A 12,350-nucleotide genomic window follows, 5' to 3' on the forward strand; every position below is an offset into this window, starting at 1 on the left:
GGCGCGCGCGTGCGCACTGCACCCCTCCCGCAGGGCCTGCTGGGCTGGCGGCGGGTGTACGGCGTGTGTCGAGCGGGAGCCGAGCGGCGGACAGAAAATGTGGAGACCTGTGAGACCCCGCGCGCTCGCGCCCCTGCCGCGGCTCGGGTTGCCCGGCCGGGACCCGCAGGGCCCGAGACTCTCTCCCCCGGGATCCTCCCGCCTGGCCGGCACCCACAGGGCTCTAGGAGGAGCCCGTCACAGCCCTCAGGCAGCCTGTCCTCGGGTTCCCGCTTCAGCCCCCAGGCCCTGTGGGGGGGACGTCGGGCCTTCCCCGCCGCACGCCGCAGCTCCGCTTCTCAGAGGCTGCTTCTTGGTGCGGGAGTCTTGTCTCAGAGGCGGCTCTCCAAAGCCTCCTTCCCCGCGAGGGACGACCCTCTCGTCCCTTACGGATGCCCCTCCCCAGGGAGACGCCCTTTCCCGAGGCGGCTGTCTGGCGCCCTTCGCCTCCGCCTGCCCCGTGTCTGCCTCAGACCCCTCGCCGCTGCAGGCTCTGCCCTAATCGCAGAGCGGATCCCCCGCCCTTTCTTCACCTGCTCCCTTGGGCACCCTTTTTCCCTTGTCACCAACCCAGCCCGGGTCATCCCGGACTGACCGCTGCCCCCCGCCTCTGGGGAGACAGGACTTGCGGGGGCGGCAGGTGGGCTGACAGCTGCTGCGGCCCGGCTCTGTCTCGGGGTCACCCCTCCTCCCGCCCTGTCTCAGAAAGCCCCTCCTCTCAGGCCTTCCTAGGTTTCTGTTTGGCCGTGGGCTGCCCTCCTAACTCAGCTTCTTTTGATCCTGAACATGGCACCTGCCTTTCCAGTCCCCGCCCCCTCCTCCCCCGACCTCCCGTTTTATTGCCTCTCCTACGTTTGAATTAGTACCTTTCAAACTGGGTGTCATAGTGGTTGACCCTGGTCTTAGCCACTCCCTCTCCAAAAACCTAGCCGTTTTCTTGTGTGGTTGGTTTAGAGGTGAGGAGACTGAGTGGGGCTCATCACCATTTTCAACGGAATATTCTGTAGACCTCGTAGTTTTCTAATAAGCCTAGCCTTGTGGGTTTAGGTGTTAGTACAAATGAATGTCCATTAGCTTCTGTGGCTTGTAGAGCGGCTCCATTACACAGGGGTGTTTTGTGGGTGAGATGATGAAGCAGTGTTAGTCTGAGAGTCAGGCAGAGACAGTGAGTTGGTCTTTTATAGTTTATAAAGCTGCTTCACTCATTCAGGTCACTCAGTCCTCTAGGCAGCCCTCGGGAGTGGGCAGGCAGGCTTTGGCTCTTGAGCAGGAGATGCTCATGACCAGTAAGCAGAGCAAGGCCCAGTAGACTTCTGAGTCCTGACTGGTGCTGAGAGGGTCAGAGACCCTAGAAAAGCAAAGGACAGGGTGTTCAAGGTCATCTCCACTACGTTTCCTGGGCCCAGATGCCCAGTCTCTCTTCCTAACCTTGAGAACAATTCAGGCCCAGTGCTTTGGTTTACTCTTCTGCTATGTGCGCAGGGCTGTTGACCTGCCTGCCGTTACATCGCTCAGATTCTTGTCACCTCTTTGTAGTTTCAGGTCTCATGAGATTCAGCAATTGCTTCTTTCTCCTGGGGCCTGGCTTATCTGCAGTGACTTTTCAAATCTGCTGTGTCTAATCTACAGGGTGTTAGGAAAACCAACAGCTCAGCTTGTGCCTAAAACGTGAGTGCAGGTGCTCGTGGTTCTGAGTTGATGTGCACACAGAGTTTGTGAGCTCTGTAGTGTCTGTCTGAGTGACACTGCTTGATAGATTGTTAGCTGAGTTCCAGATGAGCACAGTGCACCCGGGCTGAGAAAAGTCCCCCGTCATCTTGTCCCAAAGCGGGAGGCTTCAGGAGTGAGAGGACCACCCCAGGAGGGCCGCGCGTGTGCTCCTGCTGCCGAGGAGGCAGCCTCTCTGTACCTGTTTGCTGGGTGTGGTGCGGGTCACGTGTGATGCGTAGGTATTGCCCTGGACTGGGTCCTGGAAGGTCTGGCTGCTGGCTCTGCCGCATTTATAGCTCTGTGACCCACGGGTGTCTCCTGGGTGGTGGGGATATTTGGGGAGTTGCTGGCATGAGCCAGCACGCTGGGCCCTGTGAGGGCTTTGGTGTCGTCAGCAGAGGCCTCCTTCTCTCTCCTGACGGTGGCCTTCCACCTGTTGCTCAGCAGCATGATGGCCTGGGCCATGTGGGGTTCTGGCTTTTTCTCCACTTAGCCACCATTTATCTCAGTTCAATAAGTGTTTGTGATAAAGAATTTCTGCTGTATCTTGGAGATGATTAAGAGATGGCCCTGCCCAGCCTGATGGAGAGAAAGCTTGCAGGCTAACCCGGGCTCCTGTGATAAGGACAGTGGGGTGGGGTGGGGTGGGGGAGCAAGGAACCCTGAGAATGGCGGGGGGGGGGGGACAGTTCAGGCAGAACAGCGGCCTGGAGAGTAGGCCTGGGCCAGGCTCCTCGCGGCTGTGCAGGGTCTGCCAGAGGGATGTTTGTCCCAGGCGATTGAGTGAGGGGTCAGGGCTGGGAATGAGGCAGTGCGGCCAGAGCACCTGCTGCGGTGCTGACTCCTCAGAAAACGACAGCTGCTCTGGGGGCCGTGGTCAGGGGCCGTTACTTTTCTGGCCGTGCCCCCTTGGCATCGGCCATGTGTCCGGAGGCTATGGACACTGGTCTTCAGCTTCCCTTCCAGCCCCAGCCAGTGGACAGTGGTCAGGAGGCTGTGGGAGCAGCCAGGGCCCTGAGCTTTAGAGTCAGTGATTCAGGTTCGGCCTTCTCCTGTGAAGAGAACTGTGTGTTTAATACGAACATGATGTGTAAACTTACTTGTTAGGTGACTTGCCTTTTTCTCACTGGACTCTCCCACTAATGGCTCCAGGGACAGTGTGCTCCGCCCGATGGCTGGTTTGGGGATAGGAAGGGTGCGGGCTGGGGAAGCGGTTCGGTTTCCCAGCCTCTGGCTTCTCTGCTGTGCTGTGGGCCATGTGAGGAAACAAGCCCCGCCATCAGAAGTGTCTGTCTTTTGTTGAGCACCTGTTAGGTGCCAGGGCCTGAGCAAGGCACTTTATTTCTGCCATCTTTCACCTTTCCAGCTTGGCAGGGGTCAGCAGGGAGTCGCCCCCCAGGCACCGAGTGAGGTCGGTGAGGCGGGTGGACAGGCCCGTGTTGCGGTGCAGGGTTCAGCCCTCAGGGACTCGGCCCCGCTCTGCAGCACCTGTCGACCCAGGGGTGCCGTTCCCCTGGAGAAGGACCGACTAGGGCTGCACATGCTTCTCCTTTGGCAGTGTCCTCACCGTGTGACCCGCTGAGTCTCCCTGATGGACTCTGGGCCTTCCTCAGGTGGAGGCCTTGATGGCAGTGCCCTCTCGGGGCACCCTCCTCGCTCGCAGTCTCCTGCTGCCCCTGAAACACACCCGGAGCCCATGTGTGGGGTCCCTGGCGGAGGAGGTGTGACGCTGGGCTCAGCTGTGGTCTTGGAGCCCTCTGGTGTGGCAGCCCCTTTGGGCCTCACCTCAGCCTTGGACCTGCAGGTCGTTGGCATGCTGGCTAGAATAACTTGTGGATCTGTCCTTTCCTTCTCTCTGAATGGTAGCGTCTCCGGGTAATCGTTAGCAGTCAGCTTTGGCCGTTTTCCTTCACTGTCTCGGGTGTGTCCCCACTGGGACTTGGCAGTGGCCATCCGCTCCAGAGCTGAGGGTTTCTTTATCTGCGTATGTAATCTGCTCCATGCTTTCTACATGTTGATCCCTGACTCATGATGGTGTGGAAGTGATACATGTTCAGTAGAAAGTCTACATCCAGCTTTGAGTCTGACCTTTTTCTGGACCAGCGGCAGGAGGTGGATGCTCTCTTTGATGTTGGGCTGCGGCTGCAGCAGCTCCCCGTCAGCCTGCAATCGCCAGGGTGCCCTGGCAGTGTCCTATATTCACTGTTAGTGCCATGTGCAGTCAGTTACAGAAGATGGTCCACGCCTCAGTGTAAACAGGCTTTGTGCTAGATTGTTTTGCCCACTTGTGAGTGTTCTGAGCAGGTTTCAGAAAGACCAGGCTAAACTTCGGTAGGTTCAGTGTATTAAATGCATTTTCGACTTCTGACATTCTCAACTTACGATGGGTTTCACCCTAACCCCATCATAAATAAAGAAGATCTGTAGTCTGTTTTCTCAGTTTAGTTCAACCCAGCAAATAAGTCCTTGTTTATGTTAGGGGTGGCCTGCGGAGCTGGGAGGGCAGGGTCGCGGGGAGGAGGGTCCCCAGGAGGGCACTGGGGACCAGCGGGCAGTTTGGTGCAGTGAGGAGCACCTGGAAGGGCCTGCCCGCTCTTTGACCACAGGCTAGCCTTGGCGGTGCTTCACCTGCCCCCACACTGGGCACTGCCCAAGGGCTTTCCAGACGTTAGTTCATTCACCCGCACTGCAGCAGTGCTGTGGTCCCAACCCTGCAGACAGGGAAACTGAGGCACAGGGGGAAGGAACTTACCCACACGGCATGGCTGGCAAGTGCTGGAGCCCAGATTCAAAGTCTGCCCCAGCCGGCTGGCTCTGCCCCCGGCCTAGGCCTCAGCTCAGCCTGAGTCTCTGGGGAGCCCATGCGGTGGCTGGTGGCGAGCGGTCCCCTCGATGCCGGGAGCGCCTCCGCCCCGGGTTATGGCCACTCAGCGTCTCCGGGTGTTTCCAGGTCTGCCTGGACCCACTCCAGCTGCCTCGCCTTCCCGGTAGGGCTGGAGAGTGCGGCAGATGCACTATCCCTGCGACTGCGAAAATGGTCAAGCGTAGGGTCCCCCAGAGTTACTTACCCAGGTGCTACTGCCTCGGTCTACCAGTGTTAGCATCTGGCTCCAACTGATCTGGGTCTGTTTGAAGCCATACGTATTTTGTTGTCGTTGCACCATTTGAAAGTAAGTCACAGACCTTGACGCATAATCTCGACACTTCATGCACCCCTAAAGGAGGAGGGTATCCTCTGACGTAACCACAGAAGCCATCTCACCTCAAAATCCTGACTGTGGCTCTCTGCTGTCTGTGGTCCCACAGGTGTTTCATAGGCGTTTTCTTTCAGACTGAGGTTCAGTCAGGGTTCTTGCTTTGTATGCAGTGCAAGTCCACCCAGGTTTTTTCTTGCGACTCTTTTTAAACTTCTAGTGAAAAACAGGCAGTATTTACAGGAAGGAGAGAGAATTGACGAGGGCCTGTACTGGGTACCCGTAGTTCTCAACGCGTGGACCTGAGCAGCTTTCCGGAGAGGCCGGAGTGCTGTGTGAAGAGTGCCCCATGCTCAGGAATTCTCCGGGTCACAGAAGCCCCAGGGCTGCAGGCTGTCGTCATTTCTTTTTCTGTGGGTTTATAGTCTCTTTGAGAAGACCGAGCCGCAGCAGACCGCTCCCTGGCCGGAGGCGCAGCTGGCTGGTGTGAGGGGAGTGGCGGCCTCTCGACTTGGGCACCGGCCTCGGCCCACATGCTGGCTCCTCATGCCTCCTCATGCCGCCCCCCCTGAGCGCCCCCGAGCTCTGCCTTGGGCTGCAGCCGGTCTTGCTGGGCATCTGGCCCTGCCTGCTCCTGCGCCCTCCCTGCACGAAACCCCTGGGTTCCCTTGGGACACCCCACCTGGCTGCAGCTCCAGTGTCCCAGGACTAGGCTTCATGGCCGGGCCAGCACAACACACGTGGGGCACGCGCCTCCTGCTGCGGGACAGCGGTGGTGAGAGGGCCTGGAGGAGCCTGCAGCCAGTGTGTCTCCACTGGACCCGGTGCAGAGGGCACTGCTGGGGAGGACACGGGCTCGTGTTGTCAGCCGGCTGCGGGGAGGGCTAGGAAAGGGTGGGCCCCGTCTGTGGCGGCTGGCCCTCACTGCCCATCTGCCCGAGGCTGCCTCTGTGGCCCCTGCGGGGTTTTCCTTGAGAATCTACACTCACTGCGGGTGGCCTTGGGGAACAGAGCTCTCTGTCAACCCCTGGTCTCCTCTGAGGACAGTGGGTCATGGACCTTTTCCTTTGACTTTGGTGTTGTTTTGTATCCTTGAAATTGTCTCCAGGGCTGTGTGCTTTGGCCAGAAAGTGATTGGAAAGTCAGTTCCTTGTTTGGCTCAGATTTCGTAAGAATAATGTTAACATCTGTGCTCTGGGCTATGATTTAGTTTGCGAAATCTTTTTTTGTCCCCAAAACTGAGACTGTCTACAGTTGAGGAACCTGAGGTTGAGAACCCTTCAGGTCTTACTCCAGTAAGATCGGGAGACCGAGGCTGACCGTGGGCTTGGCAGTGCCGTGGTTTCTTCTGTGCCCCTCAGCCAGGGCAGCTCATGGGGCCTTGACTTCTCTGCCTGCCCCTGGCTGTGCCCCACCCCAGCCCCCCACCCCAGGTCTCACCATGGCGGCTCAGAGACACATGTTCTTGTGTCTGTTTACTTGCCCAGTGCCAGCCCCCGAGGCCCTGCTTCCTTTCTGATCGTGACTCTTCCCTGGGAAGCTGCTGGTCTCAGAAAGGGAAATAGGCAGTGAGGGCGCCCAGGACCCTGCAGGGAGCCGAGGGCAGGGCCTGTGGGGGGCGGCCTCCTGGTGCGGACACGGCCTTGCTTCCCTCATGCGACGCCTGGCCCTCGCCCGCGCTCTGAACCTGGAGCCATCGCTGCTCCCGAGTCAGACGCACGGGCCCAAGAAGCACTGATGCTCTGCAGGGATGGGTCGCAGGGGGCAGGGCGGGTTCCTGCCGCCAGCCCTGTGCCCTCTGCTCTTTGCAGGCACAGCTCTGCCACTTCCACTCGGCCCTGCTGCAGGGCAGGCCCAAGCCCTGGCCGTCCCCTGCCACCTTCTTCAGGAGGAACCTTGCAGCCCCGCCAGCAAGGTAGGGAGCTCGCCACAGGCACCCTCTGGCACGTGCCCCTCACCATACAGGGCGCCCTCCGTTGGGGGTCGTGAGGCTGAACCTTCTCTGTGCGTCTCCCCATGACGGGCTGTGCCGGCCCCCCACCGCCAGGGCCCCGGTCTGGGGCCTGACGGGGGCTGTGGGCTGAGGGTGGTGGGGGGCGTGCCTGTTGGAGACCTGGGGGCAGCGAGGGTGCAGGCGGGAGGGTCCAAGACCCGGGTGCACAGTGGGCAGGATGGAGCCCACGTGGGGTCCAGGCGTCTGTGGGGCTCGGTGGGGTGACCTGGACCTGAAGTCGGTGCCGCCTGCCGAGGTCCTAGTGCAGCCGTGGTGCTGGGGACGGGGCCACCCCGTGACTGGACCGCACCCGTGTCCCTGCAGGCCCCGGAGGCCCCAGCCGCTGTGGAGGAAGGTGCTGTCAGCCGCGGCCCTGGGGGCGCCCCTGCTGCTCGGGGCGCGGTACCTGACAGCGGGAGCCCAGGAGAGGAGGCGGATGCGGCTGGTGGTGGACGGCGTCGGGCGCTTCAGCAGGTAGGGCGGGTGCGGCTGCGTCGGGGGCTGGGGCTGCAGGGTTCTGCCGGGAGCTCTGACGCTGCACGGGGTGTGGCCCCCACAGACCCACCTCTGGCCACTGCCTTGTCTCCCTTCTGACCGCCCCTGCGGAGAGCTCGGCGTGCGGGGGGCTTCCTCCTCGCCTCCACTAGCAGTGGCCTGGACCAGCACCACGCCCTGCTGGTCAGTGGAGTCCGGGCTCCTTAAACTGAAGGCTGCCTCACGCTCCTGCATCTCCCAGGCAGGATTCTGGGGGCGGTGCGGGCGGTCTTCCTTCTGAGAAGCCTGGGCAGGCGTCCTGCTCCTGTCAGGTCCAAGACTCCTGCCCACAGAGGCCTGAGAGCCAGCTCCCGTAGTGGGAGACCTCAGCCCACCCATCCCTGCCCAGGGGCTGGGAGGTGATGGCCCAAGGCGGCTCTTGGGCGGCCTGGGTTGGTGCCCAGTGGAGGATTAGGATGCCTAGGAAGTGGGGCGTTTGGTTGCCACTTCGTTGAGATTTACCCCAGCGGCAGCTACAGGTGGGCGGACAGACAAGCACCTCACCTTCTTCCACCTGTGGGTTTGCCTGGAGCTCCTGGTCGCCCTTCTGGGCAGGTTCCAGGCAGCGGCCTCTGTGTCTTCCCATGTTTCCCAGTCTCCACAGCCCAGAGGTGGGTGGAGCCAGCTCTCCCCTGAGTGGCCCGCAGGATGACGGGGACCGTCCCCGCAGCCTCAGTGGGTCCGGGCCGTTTCCCCTTCCAGTTCCTGTGCTGCTGTCCCCCGCGTTGGCTGTAGGCTTGGCGCACTCACCCACTCCTCCTCCCTCCCTCAGGGGGTTTTCACGGCCAGTTTTCAGAAGCCGAGCTGGGACTGAGTGGCGGGGTGCTAGAGCAGTTACCTTCCCGACCAGCTGCGCGGCCTCCTCAGCCCTCAGCCCTGACAGTTGCCAGAACGGGCGGGCCTGGCCGAGCCCTGGTGGGTGCAGGGCAGCCACGGGGCCCCTGGAGAGCTGGGAGCCTGCAGTGTGCTGGCAGGAGCCCAGGATGTTGGGCCCAGCTCGCCCGAGGGTGGTGGGCTTGTCCTGCTGTGGCAGGGAGACTGGGATGCAGCGCACACACCAGGCCTGCTCACGGGGCCGGGATGCCTGAGGGTGGTTTCTGACCCCACCTCTTCCTTAATTTTAACTTTACAAATCCTGTGGGGTTTTGGTTTTGGTTTTTTTGGACACAGTTTTAAAAATCCAAAGAAGTTAGACTAATAATACAACTTTTTTCTTTTTGAAACATGGACAAGTATGTTGTCAGCGTGCTCCATTATTCCTGAAACCTTGAGTATTTCCTAAACAAGGACGTTCTCCTCCACAGCCACAGTCAGGGAGCTGACAGGCACATTGTGACCCTCTAGCCCTCAGACCCTGTTCTGTGTCATCAGGCCTTCCAGTAACAGCCTTTTCCACATGAGAATCTGTCTGGACCCATGTCTAGCCTCCTCCAGCCTGGAACAGCCCTGAGTCTCCACGGCTCTCGTGGCTAAACTCAGGCTCAGGGCACAGTCCCCAGACCCCGCCTTGCCCAGGGCATCTGGCGGCCGCTGAGTCCCAGCGTCCCCATGGGTTCCCTCCCCTCAAACCACAGGCTACACATGGGGCGGTCCCCACCCTCGCTCAGTTTTGATAGTTTTCCTAGGATGGCTCAGAAAATGCCATATTGATTTTGGTGTTTTTACTGCAAAAAGGTGAAGTTAGACTCCACAAGAACGAGGTGCCCCGAAGGGGTCTGGGCGGCCCCGCCTCAGAGCTTCCGCACTCTTGCCTCTGGCCCCCGACTGTGGTGTCCAGAGTCTCTGCCGGGGCTGCGTTCCATAGGCCTGACTGAGCGAAGACCCCGAGTTCTATGCCGCGGTTGTCCTTTCTGGCCAGCATCAACTGGCTCACTCAGGAAACCTCTGGGTTTATAGGAACGGGGTCACGTTAATTCTGCATCGTATGATGACCTTGACCTGTCTACGGGCCATCAGGCCTTACGACACCCTGGCCCTGTGCCATATACACGGTCCGAGGTGCTGCCTGCTCTGTAGAGTGAGCTCCTTGGAGGACAGCCCCGCCCCCTCCCCTGCTGAGGCTGCCCTTCGAGGCCCAGTGTTTGCTGTCTGACCTTTCCAAGAAAAGCTTTGCTGAGCCCCGACGTGCGTGTGTCTGATGTGTGCTCATGGTTTGTCTCACATTTGGCCTTTGGCTTCCCTCGTGCTTTGACGCGGGTGCCCTGCCCCCTCCTGTGGCTGCTGCTTTAGGGCCTTCCCTTCTGGTGCTTCTCCAGTGAGCTCGTCCTCCCCGTTCAGCCGTCCCGTCCACCCCCAGGGGCTGTTCTGCCATCAGGGAGCTCTGTCCTCCCGTGTCCCCCCAACCCTGTCACACCAGCCTGGACTGGACGCATGGTGTCACTGCCGGCTCGTTGCTGTGACTCTTCAGGCTTGGTCCCTAGGAGCCCTGCACCTGACTTGTGACCCTCTATTTTAATCTCTACAATTTTATTGTAAATAATTCAAATGTACAGCATTTTATCTCTGACATTTCTGAATCCTTCCGACGTGATCCATCCTTCGAGCATTTTACTCCCGCTGGTGCCACAGTCACTCCAGGCTCAGCCTTGCAACCATCCACCCTCAGGACGGGCAGGGACCCTGGCGTGGCGCCAGTGTGTTTGCTGCTCTGGGCTGCGTGTGCACTCCAGCTGTTTGCTTCTGTAGCCTGTTGTCAGTGGTCAACGTGCTGTTCCATTTTCAACACAAGTCCTCCGGGTTTCTGCTCTTTCTTGTCTGTAACCTCTTCTCTACCTGGGAGACACCCGGCTGCCCTTGTCCCTAAAGTAGTGACTTATTAGGTCACCTCCCTGAGTGTAGACCTCACCCCACCGCCCGCACCACACCATCAGCCCCTGTGCAGACCTTGCGTTAGCTTTTGGACAGAGTACTCAGGAAGGAGGGCAGCTCCCTCAGGTCCCGGGAACTCAGAGAAACCTGTGTCCTTGCTCACCCTGCCGTGTTCAGACAGTCCTTTTTGCTGGAGTGGCTGGGTGGACCTGGTTTGTGGTGCTCAGTGAGGGTCTGGAGCCTGGTTTCGGATCCTCCCCTCTCCAGATCTGGGGCTTCCGTGTCCACAGCCTGGGTTGCAGAAGGGAGCGATGATCCCAGCCTGCACCAGAAGGCTGGGGTCTGTGGGACTGCTTGGGGTGGGCCCGCGGCTCTGGGGCTTGACCCAGGGCTCCAGTCCATAGAGCGCAGCTAAGTGCCGAGGAGTCCGGGCTGTTGTGCAAGGGCTGAGTCAGCGTGTTCACAGATGGAGCGGCTTTGCTCAGCGGTGGGCTTTCCAGTGTAACAAGTGCTATCAAAGAATGAAGGAATGCGCCTGCTCATTAGGGTCCACACCCCCCTGCTGTCCTGGGCCCTCCTCATCTGTGTGCAGGGACCGGGGGGTGGCGTGCGTGCAGGCTGCCCAGTGTCCAGCCCAGGAGCTGAGACAGACCTGCTGGCTACGCAATCCCGAGAACCCCATGGCACCCCCCAGGTGCTCACAGCCGTCCGAGGTGCTGGTGGGGTGCCTGCTACGTGGGCCAGCTGGGGCTGAGGGCATCCTCTGCCCGCAGGTCTCTGCGGGTCGGCCTGCAGATCTCGCTGGACTACTGGTGGTGCACGAACGTCATCCTGCATGGGGTGGAGGAGGTTTGTGCCTGCGTCCTGGCCAGCCCATCCTGTGCCTGCGGGGTGGGCATGCCTGGGGGCAGCAGGGGCCTGCCTGCCCCCATCCCTGCCCTCTCTACCTGTGGTCAGAACAGCCCGAGGTACTTGGAAGTGATGTCTGCGTGTCATCAGCGGGCAGCTGACGCCCTGGTGGCGGGGGCCATCAGCAATGGGGGCCTGTACGTGAAGCTGGGCCAGGGGCTCTGCTCCTTCAACCACCTGCTGCCCCCCGAGTACATCAGGACGCTGCGGGTGCTGGAGGACAGGGCCCTCACGCGGGGCTTCCGGGAGGTGAGCCCACCCCCCTGGGCGCGAGGCGGGCAGTGTGGCCCCATGGCTTCCCACATGCTGCTCAAGGCCCGTGCCTCCAGGTGGACCAGCTGTTCCTCGAAGACTTCCAGGCCCCGCCCCATGAGCTTTTCCAGGAGTTTGACTACCAGCCCATTGCCGCAGCAAGCCTGGCCCAGGTGCACCGTGCCAGGCTGCACGATGGTACTGCGGTGGCCGTGAAGGTACGAGGGGTCCCTGGGGCATGTGGGGGGCGTGGGGTGCCGGCGGCCGGCCCTCCCTGAAGCCTCCCGTGCAGGTGCAGTACATCGATCTGCGGGACCGCTTTGACAGCGACATCCACACCCTGGAGCTCTTGCTGCACCTCGTGGAGCTCATGCACCCCAGCTTCGGCTTCAGCTGGGTCCTCCAGGTACTGTGGGGCAGGGGGCTGGGATGGGCTGGATCCCAGGCTGGAACCCCAACTGCCCATATGGTCCCCAGGACCTCAAGGGGACCCTGGCCCAGGAGCTGGACTTTGAGAACGAGGGCCGCAACGCTGAGCGCTGTGCACGGGAGCTGCAACACTTTCGCCATGTGGTGGTGCCCCGCGTGCACTGGGGCACGTCCAGTAAGGTGGGCTGGGCCCCCGCCTGCCCTGGGGCACGTCCAGTAAGGTGGGCTGGGCCCCCGCCTGCCCTGGGGCACGTCCAGTAAGGTGGGCTGGGCCCCCGCCTGCCCTGGGGCAGTCCAAGTAAGGTGGGCTGGGCCCCGCCTGCCCTGGGCTACGTCCAGTAAGAGGTGGCTGGGCCCACGCCCGCCTGCCCTGGGGAAAACGTCCCAGTAAAGGTGGCTGGGCCCCTGAGCCGCCTGCCCTGGGGCACGTCCAGTAAGGTGGGCTGGGCCCCCGCCTGCCCTGGGGCACGTCCAGTAAGGTG

General features: G+C 61.0%; 1 protein-coding gene across 9 annotated transcripts in view; it reads left to right on the forward strand.

Moving 5' to 3' along the window:
- The window catches only part of ADCK5 (aarF domain containing kinase 5), a 14,403-nt gene continuing 2,053 nt past the window's right edge, over nt 1–12,350 (forward strand). For 8 of the 9 annotated variants that reach the window (XM_043484305.1, XM_043484308.1, XM_043484306.1 and 5 more), the window contains exons 1-8: nt 1–109; nt 6,755–6,858; nt 7,261–7,410; nt 11,052–11,127; nt 11,236–11,436; nt 11,517–11,657; nt 11,720–11,845; nt 11,917–12,048. In XM_043484305.1, the coding sequence (XP_043340240.1) occupies nt 98–109; nt 6,755–6,858; nt 7,261–7,410; nt 11,052–11,127; nt 11,236–11,436; nt 11,517–11,657; nt 11,720–11,845; nt 11,917–12,048 (942 nt within the window). In that variant the 5' untranslated portion in view covers nt 1–97. The remainder of the gene's footprint in view (nt 110–6,754; nt 6,859–7,260; nt 7,411–11,051; nt 11,128–11,235; nt 11,437–11,516; nt 11,658–11,719; nt 11,846–11,916; nt 12,049–12,350) is intronic. The other variant, XM_043484311.1, reaches the window with a different exon arrangement.

The sequence above is a fragment of the Cervus canadensis genome, chromosome 12 (assembly GCF_019320065.1).
Source record: "Cervus canadensis isolate Bull #8, Minnesota chromosome 12, ASM1932006v1, whole genome shotgun sequence".
Lineage (NCBI taxonomy): Eukaryota > Metazoa > Chordata > Mammalia > Artiodactyla > Cervidae > Cervus > Cervus canadensis.